The following is a 16,375-nucleotide window of genomic DNA, read 5'->3' on the forward strand; positions in this document are numbered from 1 at the left end:
TGAATGTTTTGTTGTTGTTGTTTTATGCCAGGGAAAACAGGTGGACATCCTTATAGTTCCATGGCATTTCAATAGACAAGTACTTCACTGCAGGTAGGTTTTTAATCATTTTTAATTTTAAATTATTAATTATGCAGGAAAAATGTAAGCATTGTGTATACTGGAATTCAATTCTGACAAATATGGCTTTGGCTTTGTGCAATGATATTCTGATTACAATAGCATTTTTAAAATCTAGTTACAGGATGATTTTTTTTCCCCATTTCATGGGAGAATAAATATCTGGAGGGCACTACAAGATTTTCAGAATTTAAATAAGAAAATGGGTTTAAATGTTGCATTTTGATTTCATAAAACCTTGAGCTTCTTTTTTCTAAAACGTGGTACAAGACCATGGAATATAAGTATTGAGTACTGTCTTTATCTCCTACATCAAATAACTGAAAAGTTAATTCCCTAAAATACAGTTATTTCATGGAAAACATTTTATGAAGTCACAAATTCACAAAATATTTATTCAGACAACATTTATTAAACAGAAACAAACTCATTTGGAAAGCCAGTAGTTATATGGGCAGCATTCAATCTGTTTAGAGAATAATGAAACTAGTGAAACTACTCTTATTAAGAACTTAAGAAATAATTAAGAACTTGAAGCTCAACAGAACCCAGACAAAGATGCAAAAACAGTAAGTTATTAAACTCAGATTCACAAACATAAAGACAAGCTTTAAAACTTTACACGGTATAGTTTACTAACTTTTGCACCCAATTTCACCTTGGAAATCAGAAACAGGATTACAGATCTTTTTGAAATTTACTTTCAAGTTCCGATATCTTCTGCTCCAGTGTTAAAATAACAGATTTGACCTGTCAAATCAAAAGAAAAAATATTTTAGTTGCAAACCAAAACAAAGCTTACAAATAATACAAAGCAAACAGTTTAAAGTTCATTAGATATTTAAGATCCTAGATCTTTGGATATTTGTAAACTTTATACAGAACATTTTATTTAAACATTGCTGGAATAACTAAACATTTAGCAGCATTCCTTTGTCTGATTAAGTGTTTAGACCATGAATGTATCTGATTAATTTAAGCTTCTAGTATCTTGTGTTCTTCAGTGGGATAAAAGGTCCCATTTAGACTTCAAGTGAATTATTGCAGAGATTAAGCCACAGGAGAACCAAAAAACAATTACAACTGGACAAAAAGCTAAATTGTTTTCATCCTTCTCTCTCTAATGATTTTTAACCTCCCTTTGAACATGTCATTTTCTCTTCTGGGCAAAAGTAGACAAGATTATCCTTTTGAACAACATTAGAGATTCAATTAGGCATACTTACTCTGTTAGCAACATTTAAAAAGGGAGGTATCTCATTTTAGAGCCCAAGTTCAATTTCAGACCTTGGGAGCTATCTGCGTAGAGTTTGTATATTCTCCTTTTGTCTGAGTGGGTTTTCACCAGGTGCTCTGGTTTCCTTCCAGACTCCAGAAACATACTGGTAGGTTAATTGGCTTGTGGGAAAATTGGCCCTGGTGTGAATGCGTATCTGTGTCTGCCCTGCAATGGTTTAATGTCCCATCCAGGATGTACTCCATCTTGCGCCTGCTGCTTGCCGGGATAGGCTCTGGCTGCCCTGAATTGGATGAAGTGGTTAGAAAATAGGTGGATAGATGATGGTATCTCCTTGTATTTGTTTTAAGGTTTATGACGTGCCACAAGTATACAGGTTTCAAGTACCTATGATGCTCTGGGCTGGTTTAAAGAAAAAAATCATTTTATTGAGAAATGAATCACATGCAATGTGATGTGTCAATACATGTGGATAAATCTATCAAAGCAGAACCAAACAGATCCATCCATCCATTTTCTAACTACTTTTTCTGATACACGGGGGAGCTGGAGCCTAAAATTTCCATTGCCCAGAATTTAAATACCAAGGAAAGGAAAAACTTATACAGCACTTTTCTGGACACTCCACTCAAAGTGCTTTACAGGTAATGGGGACTCCCCTCCACCACCAATAATGTGCAGCACCCACCTGGATGATGCAACTGCAGCCATAGTGCACCAGAATGCTCACCACACATCAGCTCTCAGTGGGAAGGAGAGCAGAGTGATGAGGCCAGTTCATAGATGTGGAGTATTAGGAGGCCATGATTGGTAAAGGTCAGTGGGAAAGTTAGCCAGGATTTCAGGGTTACACCCCTACTCTTTTCGAGAAACGCCCTGGGATTTTTAATGACCACAGAGTCAGGACTTCGCTTTTGTCTTATCCAAAGGACGGCACCTGTTTACAGTATAGTGTCCCCATCACTATGCTGGGGAATTAGGACACACATGGACCGCAGGGTGAGCGCCCCCTGCTGGCCCCACTAACACCTCTTCCAGCAGCAACCTTAGACTAAAGTCACCAGTTTGATACAGTTCACGTAACGGATGCATACTTTCAAATAACACTGCCATGTTTGAGAGATGTTGCAGTTCACAGAAGAAAAAAAAGATTAAAATTTGTATTTAGCACCAAAACAAACAGACCCACAGTTTGTGGTTCTCACTATACAAACATTTTTCATTCAGCCAAGGCCTTGCCTTCAGTGCCCTCTACTGGTTACATCTGCAAACTACCTCTATGCTCTCGATGCCAGACAGAGGATTGGAGTAATTTTATTCAGGCTCAAATGCACCCAGGCCAAAACCAAAATCAAACATACAAACTAGTCTGTATTAAAGACAACAATATTCTCTTTAGTAACATAATACCGAGCTCTACACAAAGTTTACATTGTAATAGGCTTAAAAACTTTCAATGCACGCAACACGAACTTCACACTTCAAGTCACTTCTAATAAGCTACAGTATTACTGTAGATGGAATGAAGGGCTTTGGCTGGTCTATATCTTTAGTCCATACTTCTGGAAATATTTACCTTCTTAATCTCATTTTTTAACGTCATCTTATATTCCAGAGTTACGGGCTCATCCTCTTCATCATGACACAACTTCTCCGTTCCGGAATCCACCGTATAGCTGGAACAGAGAGTAAAGTTAAAATCCTTCTAAACTGATCTGAAGGGATTTTCCATACCAGTGGTTAAAAATAAATAGGAACCCCTCCCCCTTACAAGAACTTCCAGAGGCAATCAAATATCTCATGAATCCAAGAGACCTTTGCAGTAAGCAGGAGATCACAGGAAGAGATTCAGACCAGAGCCAGGGACACTTATGACAAGTTAAACCCCAGCTCTCGAAACAGCCACTATGGGTGGATCGATCAGACAGGGTTACATTTCACTGCAGCAGAAATTTGTCATGGGAAGCAACAAAAAGGAAAATGGAATGTTACAAATTTTTAAAAGAAAAACTCTGTATAAACTAAATTGGTGGTAGGTTTTTGTTTGAATGTACACACAAGAAAGAAAATATGGATTATCATGCTCTCTTTCTGTTCATACTTGAGCAGTCAATTAAACAATTAACCTCATTATTTTGCTCACTTAGACATATGGGATTATTCTTTAGCTCTATTGCAGCTGACCGCTCAAAACATTCACTTCATTAAAGTCACAGTTATGTAGAAAACACAGTGGAGCCTGTTTAGAACATTAGTTATACTATTAATAACTATATAATGGAGAACTCAGGTAAAGCAAGAAACAAAAAATACTGAGACCCTCCAGGAAATTAGTGTAAGCCCTGCAGCAAAGCATAAAATGTTCCACAGGTAAATAAATTCACACATCTGCCTCTCCTCCAGCTTTCTCAAAACTTTCCAAGAGACAGTGATTTTGTGGGCATATCTTTATCCAATGATTCTGTGAATCTCAGCTCTGCCTCCACCCCTACCACACAAACAAGGAAACTTCTGGTGTGGCTACTGCCAAACACAACACAAATGCTGCATGCTGGCAGGTTAAAATACACCTGTTTGATAAATGTTGTCTGAATAAAACCATAATGTAGATTTTGCATCCTCTGGTGGACATATGTGATATTGCACTTGGTGCATTGGAACACAGACCACATCTGCATCAAAATACGTTGTTCCATTAAACATTTGTTTGAACTAGATTTTTTCATACTCATGACATTTCAGGAGCACCATGTGGTGTTATGTGGTTTGGGCTCTGGAATCGAGAGTGTTGTTGGTTCAAATCCCAAGATAGACACTTCCAATGGACCTCATCAAGATATTAGACTTGAATTGCTGCAGTCAATGCCCAGATGCATAAATTGGTATACTTTCACACTGTCACTGCAGATGAGAATTTCATACTATTTTACTTAAATAAAAAAAACATCTGGAACCAGATATCTTCCCTCCAATATTTAGACTTAAATTTCTAAACCCTATCAAGCCAAACTAACTGAACAGTAATTAATACAAAAATATGCCTCATGATAAGTCCATACCTTTCAATATTTTCACATTTCAGGCAGTACAGAAATCTCTTGTAGTCAAAACATTTAGGCGTAGAGACGAATATCTTGCCAAGATGACAACAGCAGCTGCGACAGGTCAGCTTCGCGATCAGGCTTAAAGTAAAAAATAAATTAGACAGACTGGACGGGAAAGATCCACAACAGAGCACCTACAGGAAGTCTTCAAAACCAGCACGGATCCAGGTGTGCTCTATGGAGGTGTGAAGGTAAGGTACTGAATAAAACAGTGACGGGACATTTGTGTGGTACCCATCATAATAATCCCAGTGATGCCTGGATATAGATGGTGCCCTATATGTCATTTCAAAAGTTCAAGCCTTAAACAACAGAAGCCAAGTTAACTTGAACTGTGAACACTATATACAGTGGTGTGAAAAAGTGTTTGCCCCCTTCCTGATTTCTTATTTTTTTGCATGTTTGTCACACTGAAATGTTTCAGATCAAACAAATTGAAATATTTACAAAGATAACACAAGTAAACACAAAATGCAGTTTTTAAATGAAGGTTTTTATTATTAAGGGAAAAAAAAATCCAAACCTACATGGCCCTGTGTGAAAAAGTAATTGCCCCCCCCCCCCCCCATTAAAACATAAATCAACTGTGGTTTATCACATCTTCGGAAAGCTGAGTTCAATTTCTCTAGCCACACCCAGGCCTGATTACTGCCACACCTGTTCTCAATCAAGAAATCACTTAAATAGGCCCTGCCTGACAAAGTGAAGTAGACCAAAAGATCCTCAAAAGCTAGACATCATGCTGCGATCCAAAGAAATTCAGGAACAAATGAGAAACAGAGTAATTGAGATTTATCAGTCTGGAAAAGGTTATAAAGCCATTTCTAAAGCTGTGGGACTCCAGCGAACCACAGTGAGAGCCATTATCCACAAATGGCGAAAACATGGAACAGTGGTGAACCTTCCCAGGAGTGGCCGGCCGACCGACCAAAATTACCCCAAGAGCGCAGCGATGACTCATCCAAGAGGTCAGAAAAAACCCCACAACAACATCCAAAGAACTGCAGGCTTCATTTGCCTCAGTTAAGGTCATTCATGACTCCACCATAAGAAAGAGACTGGGCAAAAATGGCCTGCATGGCAGAGTTCCAAGATGAAAACCACTGCTGAGCAAAAAAAACATAAAGGCTCGTCTCAGTTTTGCCAGAAAACATCTTGATGATCCCCAAGACTTTTGGGGAAAATACTCTGTGGACTGACGAAACAAAAGTTGAACTTTTTGGAAGGTGTGTGTCCCATTACATCTGGCGTAAAAGTAACACAGCATTTCAGAAAAGGAACATCATACCGGCCATCTGTTTGTGACCTCAAGCTGAAGCGCACTTGGGTTCTGCAGCAGGACAATGATCCAAAACACACTAGCAAGTCCACCTCTGAATGGCTTAAGAAAAACAAAATGAAGACTTTGGAGTGGCCTGTTCAAAATCCTGACCTGAATCCGATTGAGATGTTGTGGCATGACCTTAAAAAAGCGGTTAAGGCTCGAAAACCCTCCCATGTGGCTGAGTTACAACAATTCTGCAAAGATGAGTGGGCCAAAATTTCTCCAAAGCGCTGTAAAAGACTCATTGCCAGTTATCGCAAACGCTTGATTGCAGTTTTAGCTGCTAAGTGTGGCAATTACTTTTTCACACAGGGCCATGTAGGTTTGGATTTTTTTTTCCCTTAATAATAAAAACCTTCATTTAAAAACTGCATTTTGTGTTTACTTGTGTTATCCTTGTCTAATATTTCAATTTGTTTGATGATCTGAAACATTTCAGTGTGACAAAAATGCAAAAAAAAAAAGAAAACAGGAAGGGGGGAAACACTTTTTCACATCACTGTATGGCTCTTTTGGTAATATTTCTGTGGTTCTGTGTTAAAACCACAATACATTAGTTAAATCGTTGTTCCTCAACTAGGCAAGCTTGTAAAGCAAAAATTAGTGGTGTTGTTAAAAAGCCTGTTAAATCAAGCCAGACAATACAATACACCAGGCCAGAGTGGTGGCACTGTGGCTAAGGATCTACGCCTGTGGCTGGAAGGCTGCCGGCTCGTATCCCACAGATGGCAGAGGAATCCTACTCCATTGGGCCCCTGAGCAAGGCCCTTAACCCCAGCTGCTTCAGGGGCGTCGTATAAATGGCTGATCCTGCGCTCTGAACCCAAGCTTCTCTCTCTCCATTTGTGTGCCTTTGTGACTAATGGAGAGCAAGCTGGGGTACGTGAAAAGACAAATTCCTAATGCAGGAAATTGGATATGGCAAATAAAGTGATCTTATCTTACAATCATTATATTTAAGTCTTGTATTATCTCTAAGACATTTAAAGCAGAACTAAAGTTGAGAAGTACTATAATTGATGGGAGAGCAGATCACTAGATGACACCTATGACTTAAAACTTGCCATGAATCCAGTGTAAAATTGCCTGTACTTACTGCAGTAATTCTTGCCTACTGTATGTTGAATCAGAAGAAATTCTACTCTTCTTTGAATGTTTTGCTAATTAACTCATGTTTTTGTGTTTGTGGTGAGCAAGCGTTTAGTCATTATCTGCTGCACACTCATTTCTCCATGCGTGCATGAGCTATTAATTTAACCTCAGAATTACACTGCACAACACCGACAAATAGTTTGTCCACCATGCAGGACTCTAATGTAATGCATCTCAGACTTTGACGTGATCTGTCACAGTAAATTGGCTTTTGCAGCTGCGTGTAGCCAATGCAAAGCAAGTTTGTATGGCAAGAACAGTGGGATTATGCTCATACCGTGCTGGTCAGGCCTGGACAGATCATTATTACACTGGAATGGGGCTATTTCATGTCCCGGGAAGTATGAATGTCGCAGGACAGCCGTCTCAAAGTCTGACTTTTTAGAAAACCACCCACCCATTTCTGGAGAAGTCCTGCCGCCTTTCAATATTCTTTTAGTCGCTGTAATTCTTTGCATTTCACAGTATACAACAAACCAGGTATTAAAGTTTTAGTTTTGAAAGGAATGAGTGGCGGGTACACTAAGGGGGTGTCACCAACCTAATTACACAGAAAAAAAAAAACTCCTACCATCCTCTTTCGTCTGGGGTCCCGGAAACATAGTGCTCCTCACTCACACAGACATTTTCAGTAGCGCCTGACACAATGCAGAAGTAAACACAGTTTATAAGGCAGAAGAGGTACAGACCGAATGCATAAAGCAAACGCATGCCATACATTGCTTTACTGACACATAACATAAGGGTTTCCTTACGTTTTAGTAGTATGTGATCATCTCCTAAGTTTCCAACCCAACCGAGAGAGTCTCCGAGAGGCGTACTGCACTTCAAACACAGGAACACAACCGGAGGCACATTTTTCTCCGCCTCGTCCAACATGCGCTCCTCCGGCGCCGTGTACTCTAAGTCACTTATTGACTGGAAAAGGCTACTTAAGTCACTGTTGCCCGCCATTACTTTCGAACTTCTACTAAGACGAAAGACGAAAAACCCAGCGCGAGGAAACGGAAATACGTCCAGGGAGGCTGGATAAAACAGCAACACGCTTCTTCAACACTTGTCCGTATATAATGATGTGCGCAGACTTATGAATAATGAATATGCATGACGTGACGTTCAGACCCACCCCTTTCCTTTGGGTCGCTCGCTTTTTTAACGTTAAAAACAAAACAAAAATACAATACAAACAAGAGCAGATGTAACATCGTAGTGAGACTGGGTCGGAGCAGATGCAGACAGGAGTTCAGGCGCTTTTTAATATTTTATATTATTTTTATATTACGTATTTTTAAAATGGAAACTGCCGTTTATTGCCAGCATTGCATCAAAAGATAGTGGAAGACAAGATACTGCGTAATCACGTTATGTCACACGGGGGTCACTTGGGGTACCGTTACAATGTTTAGGGTTGTTAAGTGGGTACAGGCATAAAAGGGTGTAAACCGGGGGTAACTATTTGCATGACAACCGAACAGCCCACCCACAATATGCAACCGCACCAGATGGTCAACCCGCGCTGGCCAGTAGCCCTCAATCCACGCTTCGGCTCCTCCTTCCATCCTGCCCTTCGCCGTGCACTCTTCGGCCTCAACGCCAGGCGAGGACGCCACAATATCGATAACACCGTGATACATACTATAATACGATTACACTTGATGAAAAAAGATTAAACAAAATAAATGATGTATGGTTTCAGGGCTATTTGCACAAAAGACACAGTTATCATCTACATTAATTTTAAATCTCTGCACAAAGGGGGTCTTTACGGGGTAAATTCAATTAACTACTTTATATGATAGTTCAAGTACAGTAGGTAGCTGCGTCAGCGTGCAAAGGAACAAGTGCAGGTGTATGCCATGCTGAAAACGTTTCGGCTGTGGAGCTTTCTTCGGGTGTTTCTTTTCTTCTCTTTTCAGCGTGGCATACACCTTTACTTGTTCCCATTTTATGATACCTCCTTAACCTTATTAGTTATGCAATATTTACTTGACGTCATCCATTTTTGTTTTCCAAATGTCGCTTACTTCATCCAAATGTAATGAGTAGAGCCATGTACACTTCGCAACTGTTGCATTAAACTTGTAGTTGTACAACTTGTAGACAATGCTGGAAAACAGAAAAAACCTATATGGACAGTTGTATGGGTATTATATTGGAACGTCATTCGGAAATTAGATGAATGTAATTTATTACATACTGACATATTTCTGCATTACAATATGCAATGCATGAGGGTAAAAATAATCGCATAAAAAAGGAAATATCACTTTGTCCCGAAGAAAACGTTGATGGGGGGGTAGACCATCTTGCATGCAGATGAGTGTCGCTTCAGATGATTTTCAGATGATGTACCAGTGTACTATTTTGTAAATTGTTGTAAACAAAACGACAAAATGCAAAAAAATAAATCCTTCAACTTAGGAAGCAAAAATGCACAATTCTTAAACTAAAAGTATAAGATAACGAGTCTGAGCAAACCTCAAAGTTTGTTATTTTTATATGATCTTTTTCTGTTCCTAATTTATTGCAAGGATTGTGCAGAGAAAACATTTTAATCCAGCCCTGCTCTTGAACAATTTGACCCAATCAGACTTCAGAACACCCCCCACCAATTCTAGGCTGGGCCTCTCGTTCTTCTATTCGTCTTTTCCTTTAAAACCCTCATCAGAAAGGAGTACATCCTGAATTGGTCTGACACAGAAGTAGAGTTTTGCTACTGCAGGGGATTTTGAAAACCTTGCAAACGCTTCTTGAAATGACAAACCAAACCAACACCTCATTTTACGTTTGGGAATATTACTATGACTACTTGGATCCAGTCATTGTGGATGAAAAGCAGTTGAAGTTCAACAAATGTGAGTACAGCTTTACAAAAAAAAAGACACTAAAGAAACTGGAACGATGAGAATCTTAAGTCTGATGTCAACTACTTTCTTTCAGACTCCATTGTCATTGTGTTCTGGATAGGACTGGCTGCGTTTGTGGTGTTTCTCGGTCTGATTCTGATGCACATGGCCCGTCCTGGCACTGTGACTTTACAGTAAGTGTTGTCAAAGCATGCGCTGTCCGTCACTGGATGTTATTTTTTTATTGGGACTTAAAAGATGTTTTGTAAGGGTAAAAGGAGTAAAATACTATTTTGATATGCTATGGCCATATAGTGGTGTAGACAATAGTCAATATACCTGTAATCATGATATGAGGATTAAAAAGGCTTTTAAGATCTGCCCTAGTTTTCAAACACACTCAAGTGCAGTTTAATTGCTGCACAACAAATTAAAAGGCAGGAGTATGTAGCTTACAATGTAATGCTATGATTGCTTTTAGCTAAAACTATAGAATTTGCAAACCTCGTGTTCTTTTAAACATTATCTGCATAAGAATAAATATTATTACAGCGCAGAATGTTTAGGCAGTCATCGTTGTATACAGCAAAGTGGTTTTGAAATTTCATTTTCAAAACAAACTAGAGCTAATTTTTAACATGAAATACAGTTTAAACAGGGTTTAAACAATCTGACGATTGGGACATTTCATGTCACGTGTTACTGTTCATTTCAGATGTGTCTGTAAGGGTTCAAGAGCAGGACAAGGTCATCACAGAATGTAGCAATCATTCAGTTCCCAGAAGACTGGGGTTGGGCCTGCACAAGGAAAAACACATTTGTACCAGGGCTGTCCAAAGCAGGCTCTTGAGGGCCAGTGTCTGTGTAGGGTTTCATTATAACTCAACTCTAAACCTATTATTGACTTAATAGAACCAATTTAACAGCTTCTAACAGTTCTTTGAGTGCTGGAGCTTTTGAAGAGACTGACATATATACTGGCTCCCCCCAGGACCAGGACTGGACACCAAGCCACTATAAAATGAAACAAGGAGATCTTATTGTCAGACCAACAACCACTGGGGCTTTGAAACTCTACCCTAAAGTTTATACATCCTGCATCAGTTTCTTTCAAGACACTCCCAGACAAAAACATAAGAGAGTTAACAATCAACTGTATCCACATTTTGAATAAACGTCGTTCAGTGGTTATTATTCAGCAGAGTGGAGTAAACAGTGGTGAAACTAAAATGTGCTCAAAAATACCAGCAGAAATTGTGCATGTTAGATTTACATTTTCTCCAGAGGTTAACATGAAAAAGAAAAGCGCTCCTGTGCTCCTGCTGATAAGAGGCTTTTTTTCTTTCGCACAGGCAACCCAATTCAAAGACGTCTCCATTGACATCCTGTTTATCCTGAAGTTAGGATCCAAGAGTTGGCTGCTCAGGACATTTCATCTGTAAATAAGAGCCAAGTTCACAAAGCAGACAATAGGGAACAGGACTTTGTGATCAGAGCAACATAATGTAATGTATTAGCAAACAGACAAGGGAAATGAACATATGGAGCTATACAGTTATTTGGTAGCTACCTGTATGTGTAACTCTGTATTCTGTATGCAGCAATACAAAGCCCTAGGCTACATGCTTTGATAATATAGGAGCCAATTAACTATACTCTGGCTACAAGGCCTGGAATCGATTCCAAAATCCAGACCTTGAGTGCAGAAAGAGCAAGGAGTGCTGGAGCAGATCTGCAGCCAGGCTAATCCCAGTTCTCTGGACTCTGGATTGGGGATTCTAGAACTTCTACAAACCTCCCAGCTTTCCCTTTGAACTCTGTGATGTAATTAGTATAAACCGACACCCTCCAAATGGCAATCACAGGTATGTCCTACTTTTCATAGGGTGGGCGGACTCAGAACTTGCAGCACTGAGGCCCTAGTACAATTACAGAACGTAGGGTGCTGTCTGTATGGAGTTTGCATGTTCCCCCTCTGGTCATGTGGGTTTCTTCCGGGTGCTCCGGTTTCCTCCCACAACCCATGGAAATACTGGTACATCAATTGGCTTATTGGAAAATCGGCCCTGGTGTGAATGCATGCATGTTTGTGCTTGTGTTAGTCTGTCTTGTGGTGGGCTGGTGTCCCATCCAGTGTGCATCCTGCCTTGCACCCGTTGTCTGCTGGAATAGGCCCCCTGGATACCCTGAGAAAAATTCTGTTTCTCAGATAATGATGATTTCTGATGATTCCCCCCCCCCCCAATCTTAACCTTTTGCTGATCTGGAGGACAAAATAAATCTGAAATGGCACACGATTCCCTGGAACAACTCAGAAAGAGACATCATACTGTATAGACTAATATTTTTAAAATTTCTTGCCACAATGGACTGTCCTATAAAAAAACTGCAATCTGAATGGTTTTTGTAGATTAACACAAATGAATTATTTAAACTTTTCACTAATGAATTAAACCATTAGGAGTTCAGAAAGAGTGAAATCCAGAATTAACTCTTATTAATTCTTACCATTGAATATACTACAACTGGTTTGGAGGGAAACACAGAACACTAAATGTTTACTTGTGTTTTTAACTTAAAAACAACTTTAAAGACAAAAATGGTTCAGATTCAGTCTTTCCCATGCTGCTTTTTATATCTATTTGTTCATTCATTCAACTGAATGTTTATTTTGTTGAAAAGGTAGCTGAAAAATCTGTAACTATTTAAATTGCGTAACTATACACAAATCAGATTTCACCTTTCCCACTCTTTCCACTGAAAACCTTGACGGTTTTAAATTTAAAGCAAAATGATATCTTTGTTATCGTCAGCTTCATTTTCAGAGGTCTAGTGCTGGAGCAGGGACTGTAGGGGCCAGTCTGGTATTCAAACAAACACTCAGAAGCAGAGCCAGCAAACCCAGAAATCTGGGATTACTGCCTCTGGTTATCAGATTTCAACTGATAGTTAAATATCCGAATAAACCATGGTGTTTGAAAGCCTGGTTTAGCTCAGTGTATACAATGTGAAAATCACTTGCATAAGTAATACAAAATGGAGTCCAGGCATTTAGGACCAAGCAGACCCTAACAAGACTATTAATTCAGAATTACTTTGGATAATTTCCTAACTCAGCTAAAATAAAAACGTAAATGACTGGTCACAATTTTTGATATGCTGCTGTTTCATGAAACTGTATTCAAGCTCACATCTTTATAGAACATATTATGCACTAAAGGAGCAAATCTCTCCAAGTGCCTTACATCCAGACTGTTTATTAGTGCTGTTAACTGCTTAATTCCAAAGTGAAAAAATGAAATAAATGTACTGCATTCAAGGTTGTATTAAAACAAAAAGGCAGTGTGGTCCTCTTGTTTACTGCCAGGTTTTATTGGTCACTGAATTTCACTCACTCTTGCTTACAGCTGGGTCTTATGCTGATCAGTGAATAAATAACTCTATTAGTACTGTTTTTATATTCCTTCATATAAAATAAAACTTGGAGTAAAGGACTGTAACTGATTTTAAAGAATTTCATTGACAGCTTCTGTTCTCAAGGAAGAGATCAAGCTCAAAATGTTGAAGTGGTACCGGGTGGTACTCTAAAACAGTGAAATGCTTTTAAACAACATCTTGTCCTTAAAATACGTATTCATATACATTGCTATATTTTGCAATTTATAAAAACAAAACCTCAAAGGTTAATGGGGGAAAAAAGAAAAAAAAAGGTTTTGGAACCTGTTCCTTGAGATTGAATAAACCGGTCCTGGTCATTCTGGAAGGATACAAGTCCTATGCTATTTCAGCCAAAACAAAGTCCTTTTGCTGGCTCCCAGTCTGTATGGGCCTACAGGGTCACACAGAGGATCCAAGAGCCACAGAAAGCTCTTTACAAATGGAGAACACCGCTGCCTGGCTTGTGCTGTGCTCCTTCTTTTTCAGAGTCCTTGCTCTGCCTGTCTCTTTGGTCTGTGTCACCAGCTTGACGTGAGTTAGGAACAGTGTTGGTTCTTGTGCCCCTGTCCACAACTCGAGGATGTACTGCGACATGAGCAACAGCCCAGCTTCTGGGGAAAAAAAAACAAACAGAAGCTGTACTCTCATCTGAATTACTGAATAACGCGTCAATTCAAAATATAAGATGACAGAAAGAAAAAAGAAACTTTTCAAAAACAAGAGTCTGTAATCCAAACAAAAGTATTCTTTTCCAACAAAATAGAATTTGAATTTCAATTGTCAACTTTTCCCATCCTGATTGTTTATAAGGCCTTGAAAATATGTTAGTATGTAATGTATTCTATATATATTCTGTTTGGTATAGATTTGAACACTACCACTACTATTGCTACAAATGATGGCATTTGCCAAACATATACTTCCAGTATTGTTTTAGTTGTTATGTTATGATTGTGAGTGACAAAGCCAATATTTGAACCAGAGACATCTGGATATAAGCATAGGCAACGACTCCTCGGGTGCTGTGCCATCTCAAGCATCATTTTGCTTCATTTGTAGTTTCTACCTGCTGCAGAGAATGCAGTAGGATTGCACATTCACAATGCTGATTAACTATTCTGTCATGTCCCAGATTCTGCAGTCAATTATTCTGACTGTTAAGTATAATTTAACTCATATATTGTTTAAGAGTTTATCAGTGAATCTTAAGTAACTTACATCTGATCAGATAAAGTGTATGCACAAGCTGGCTGCTGCTAACTAATTAACTTGACAGGACCTATATATTTCAGAAACAGAAGAACACTTCTTAATGAAAGAGCAGAAACAGGAGCTCTCCATTATTATATAAGAATAAACGCAAATCAATGAATCACGAGCATTTCAACACCTCAAATATCAGTTCCAAATGTTTCTTTTAGACATTTTTCTATGTTAGAGAGTAATGCTGTTTCCAAGTGTCACTTGTTTTAATTCCATTGAAAGAGTGGAATAGCTGGGGAGCCTATCTGTGTGGAGTCTGCATGCTTTCCCCAGGTGTCTACAGGTTTCCCAGTTCTGCCTCGTGCTCGATCAATCCATAACAGGCTCTGGGTTGCCACAAACATGGCCGGGAAGAACTAGCTTTCAAAGAATAAATGGATACATGCATTAGTAGCATAATAATAATAATAATAATAATAATAATAATAATAATAATAATAATAATAATAATAATTGCTTACACGTATATAGCGCTTTTCTGGACACTCCACTCAAAGCGCTTTACAGGTAATGGGGACTCCCCTCCACCACCACCAATGTGCAGCATCCACCTGGATGATGCGACGGCAGCCATAGTGCACCAAAACGCTCACCACACATCAGCTATCAGTGGGGAGGAGAGCAGAGTAATGAAGCCAATTCATAGAGTGAGTTGCTTACCTCTTCTCGATTCATCGACGTGAGCGGAGTCAGGAAAGCACACGTTCAGTGTTGTTTGGTAAAGAGCTCCACGGGGGCAGCCCTGTGCTTCCAGCAGGCAGGTCATGATGGACGTGAACAGGTGAACTCCACCCACACCAACGGAGTGGAGGTTTTCACAGGCTTGGTGGTAAAGTCTCAGAAAGTTGTGCTTCGCCGCACTGTCCTGGAGAAGAGCTCCAACTACCCCAGGGAACGGCAAGACGCTACTGTGGATCCACTGCAGGAATTTGTGTAAATCGCTCGGATCCAGCGGGGCCGTGACTAAAGATTTCAACCCCCACTTCACCAGCAGGTGGGCCGTAGCGCCAGCCAGCCCCTCGCTGTCTGCGACACTGGAAGCAGGTCCCGGCTGGGCCGTCGGTGTCGGTCCATCAGAGGAGTGTGGCCCTAGGAGGATGGCAGGCTCCCAGGAGCAGAAGATACTTCTCAGGAATTGCTCACAGGTGGGCAGTGGAAGCTGGTCCTGAATTCCAGCAGCCATCGACTCATCTGCCTTCTCCCCTAACCTACCCTGGCTCTGTAAAGAGAAGCCCTTGCCTCTGGTCCTCTCTTTTGAGGTCTCTGAAAGGCATGAAAGGAAAAAAAATAATCATAGGAATGATAATTTTCACATTTATATAGTGCTTGTCGTGTAAAAAGATCCTTATACACTTTACACACAGAAAGGGATTCTCAATGCACAGCAGCCAGTCTGCACCAGCCAACAGACTACGTAACAGATCAGGAGGAGAAGTGAAAAGGAAAAGGTGTTTTACTCACTGAATTAAGGGGGAACTGTAAGGAGTTCAGACTGTACAATCCCAGAGTGAACACCCTTGTTCTTCTGAAGTAACACTGGATTTTTAATGATCAAGTAGGCAGAACCTCAGTTCAATGTCTCATCCAAAGGGAATTGCCTCTTAAACCTTACTGGGATATTGGTTTGAACATTGTGGAAGAGTCCCACCTACTGATCCATCTACACCACCTACAGTAGCAACATGGTTTGCCTTAGAAGTCTCTTGTCCCTGCTGACAAGGCCCATCCCTGCTTATATTCTGGGATCTGATGAGATCTGGCTACAAGGTGGTAACACTGATGCATTTTCAAACACAATGCAGATTTTGCTGTGTCTTGGTGTACACTATTCTTTCCAAGGATTAACAATCTCATGAAGGTGGATGATTATATTTCAAGATGACTGTAGAAT

The 16,375-nt window shown here is 39.8% G+C and overlaps 2 protein-coding genes across 2 annotated transcripts in view; both read right to left on the bottom strand.

Annotated features, from left to right (window-relative positions):
* Nucleotides 1–512: 512 nt before the first annotated feature.
* mis18a (MIS18 kinetochore protein A) lies at nt 513–8,028 on the bottom strand. The gene is made up of 5 exons (XM_088639612.1): nt 7,693–8,028; nt 7,509–7,575; nt 4,417–4,539; nt 2,934–3,033; nt 513–870 (listed from the first exon to the last, which is right to left on the bottom strand). The coding sequence occupies exons 1-5, from the start codon at nt 7,889–7,891 to the stop codon at nt 799–801; spliced, it is 561 nt and encodes a 186-aa protein (XP_088495738.1). The 5' UTR covers nt 7,892–8,028; the 3' UTR covers nt 513–798.
* Nucleotides 8,029–12,019: 3,991 nt separating this feature from the next.
* urb1 (URB1 ribosome biogenesis homolog) overlaps nt 12,020–16,375 on the bottom strand; it is a 42,015-nt gene continuing 37,659 nt past the window's right edge. The window contains exons 38-39 of the mRNA XM_088639611.1: nt 15,145–15,747; nt 12,020–13,832 (exon numbers count right to left, since the gene is read on the bottom strand). Coding sequence (XP_088495737.1) covers nt 13,621–13,832; nt 15,145–15,747 — 815 coding nt within the window. The 3' untranslated portion in view covers nt 12,020–13,620. The remainder of the gene's footprint in view (nt 13,833–15,144; nt 15,748–16,375) is intronic.

The sequence above is a fragment of the Lepisosteus platostomus genome, chromosome 7 (assembly GCF_059453375.1).
Source record: "Lepisosteus platostomus isolate fLepPlt1 chromosome 7, fLepPlt1.hap1, whole genome shotgun sequence".
Classification (NCBI taxonomy): Eukaryota; Metazoa; Chordata; class Actinopteri; order Semionotiformes; family Lepisosteidae; genus Lepisosteus; species Lepisosteus platostomus.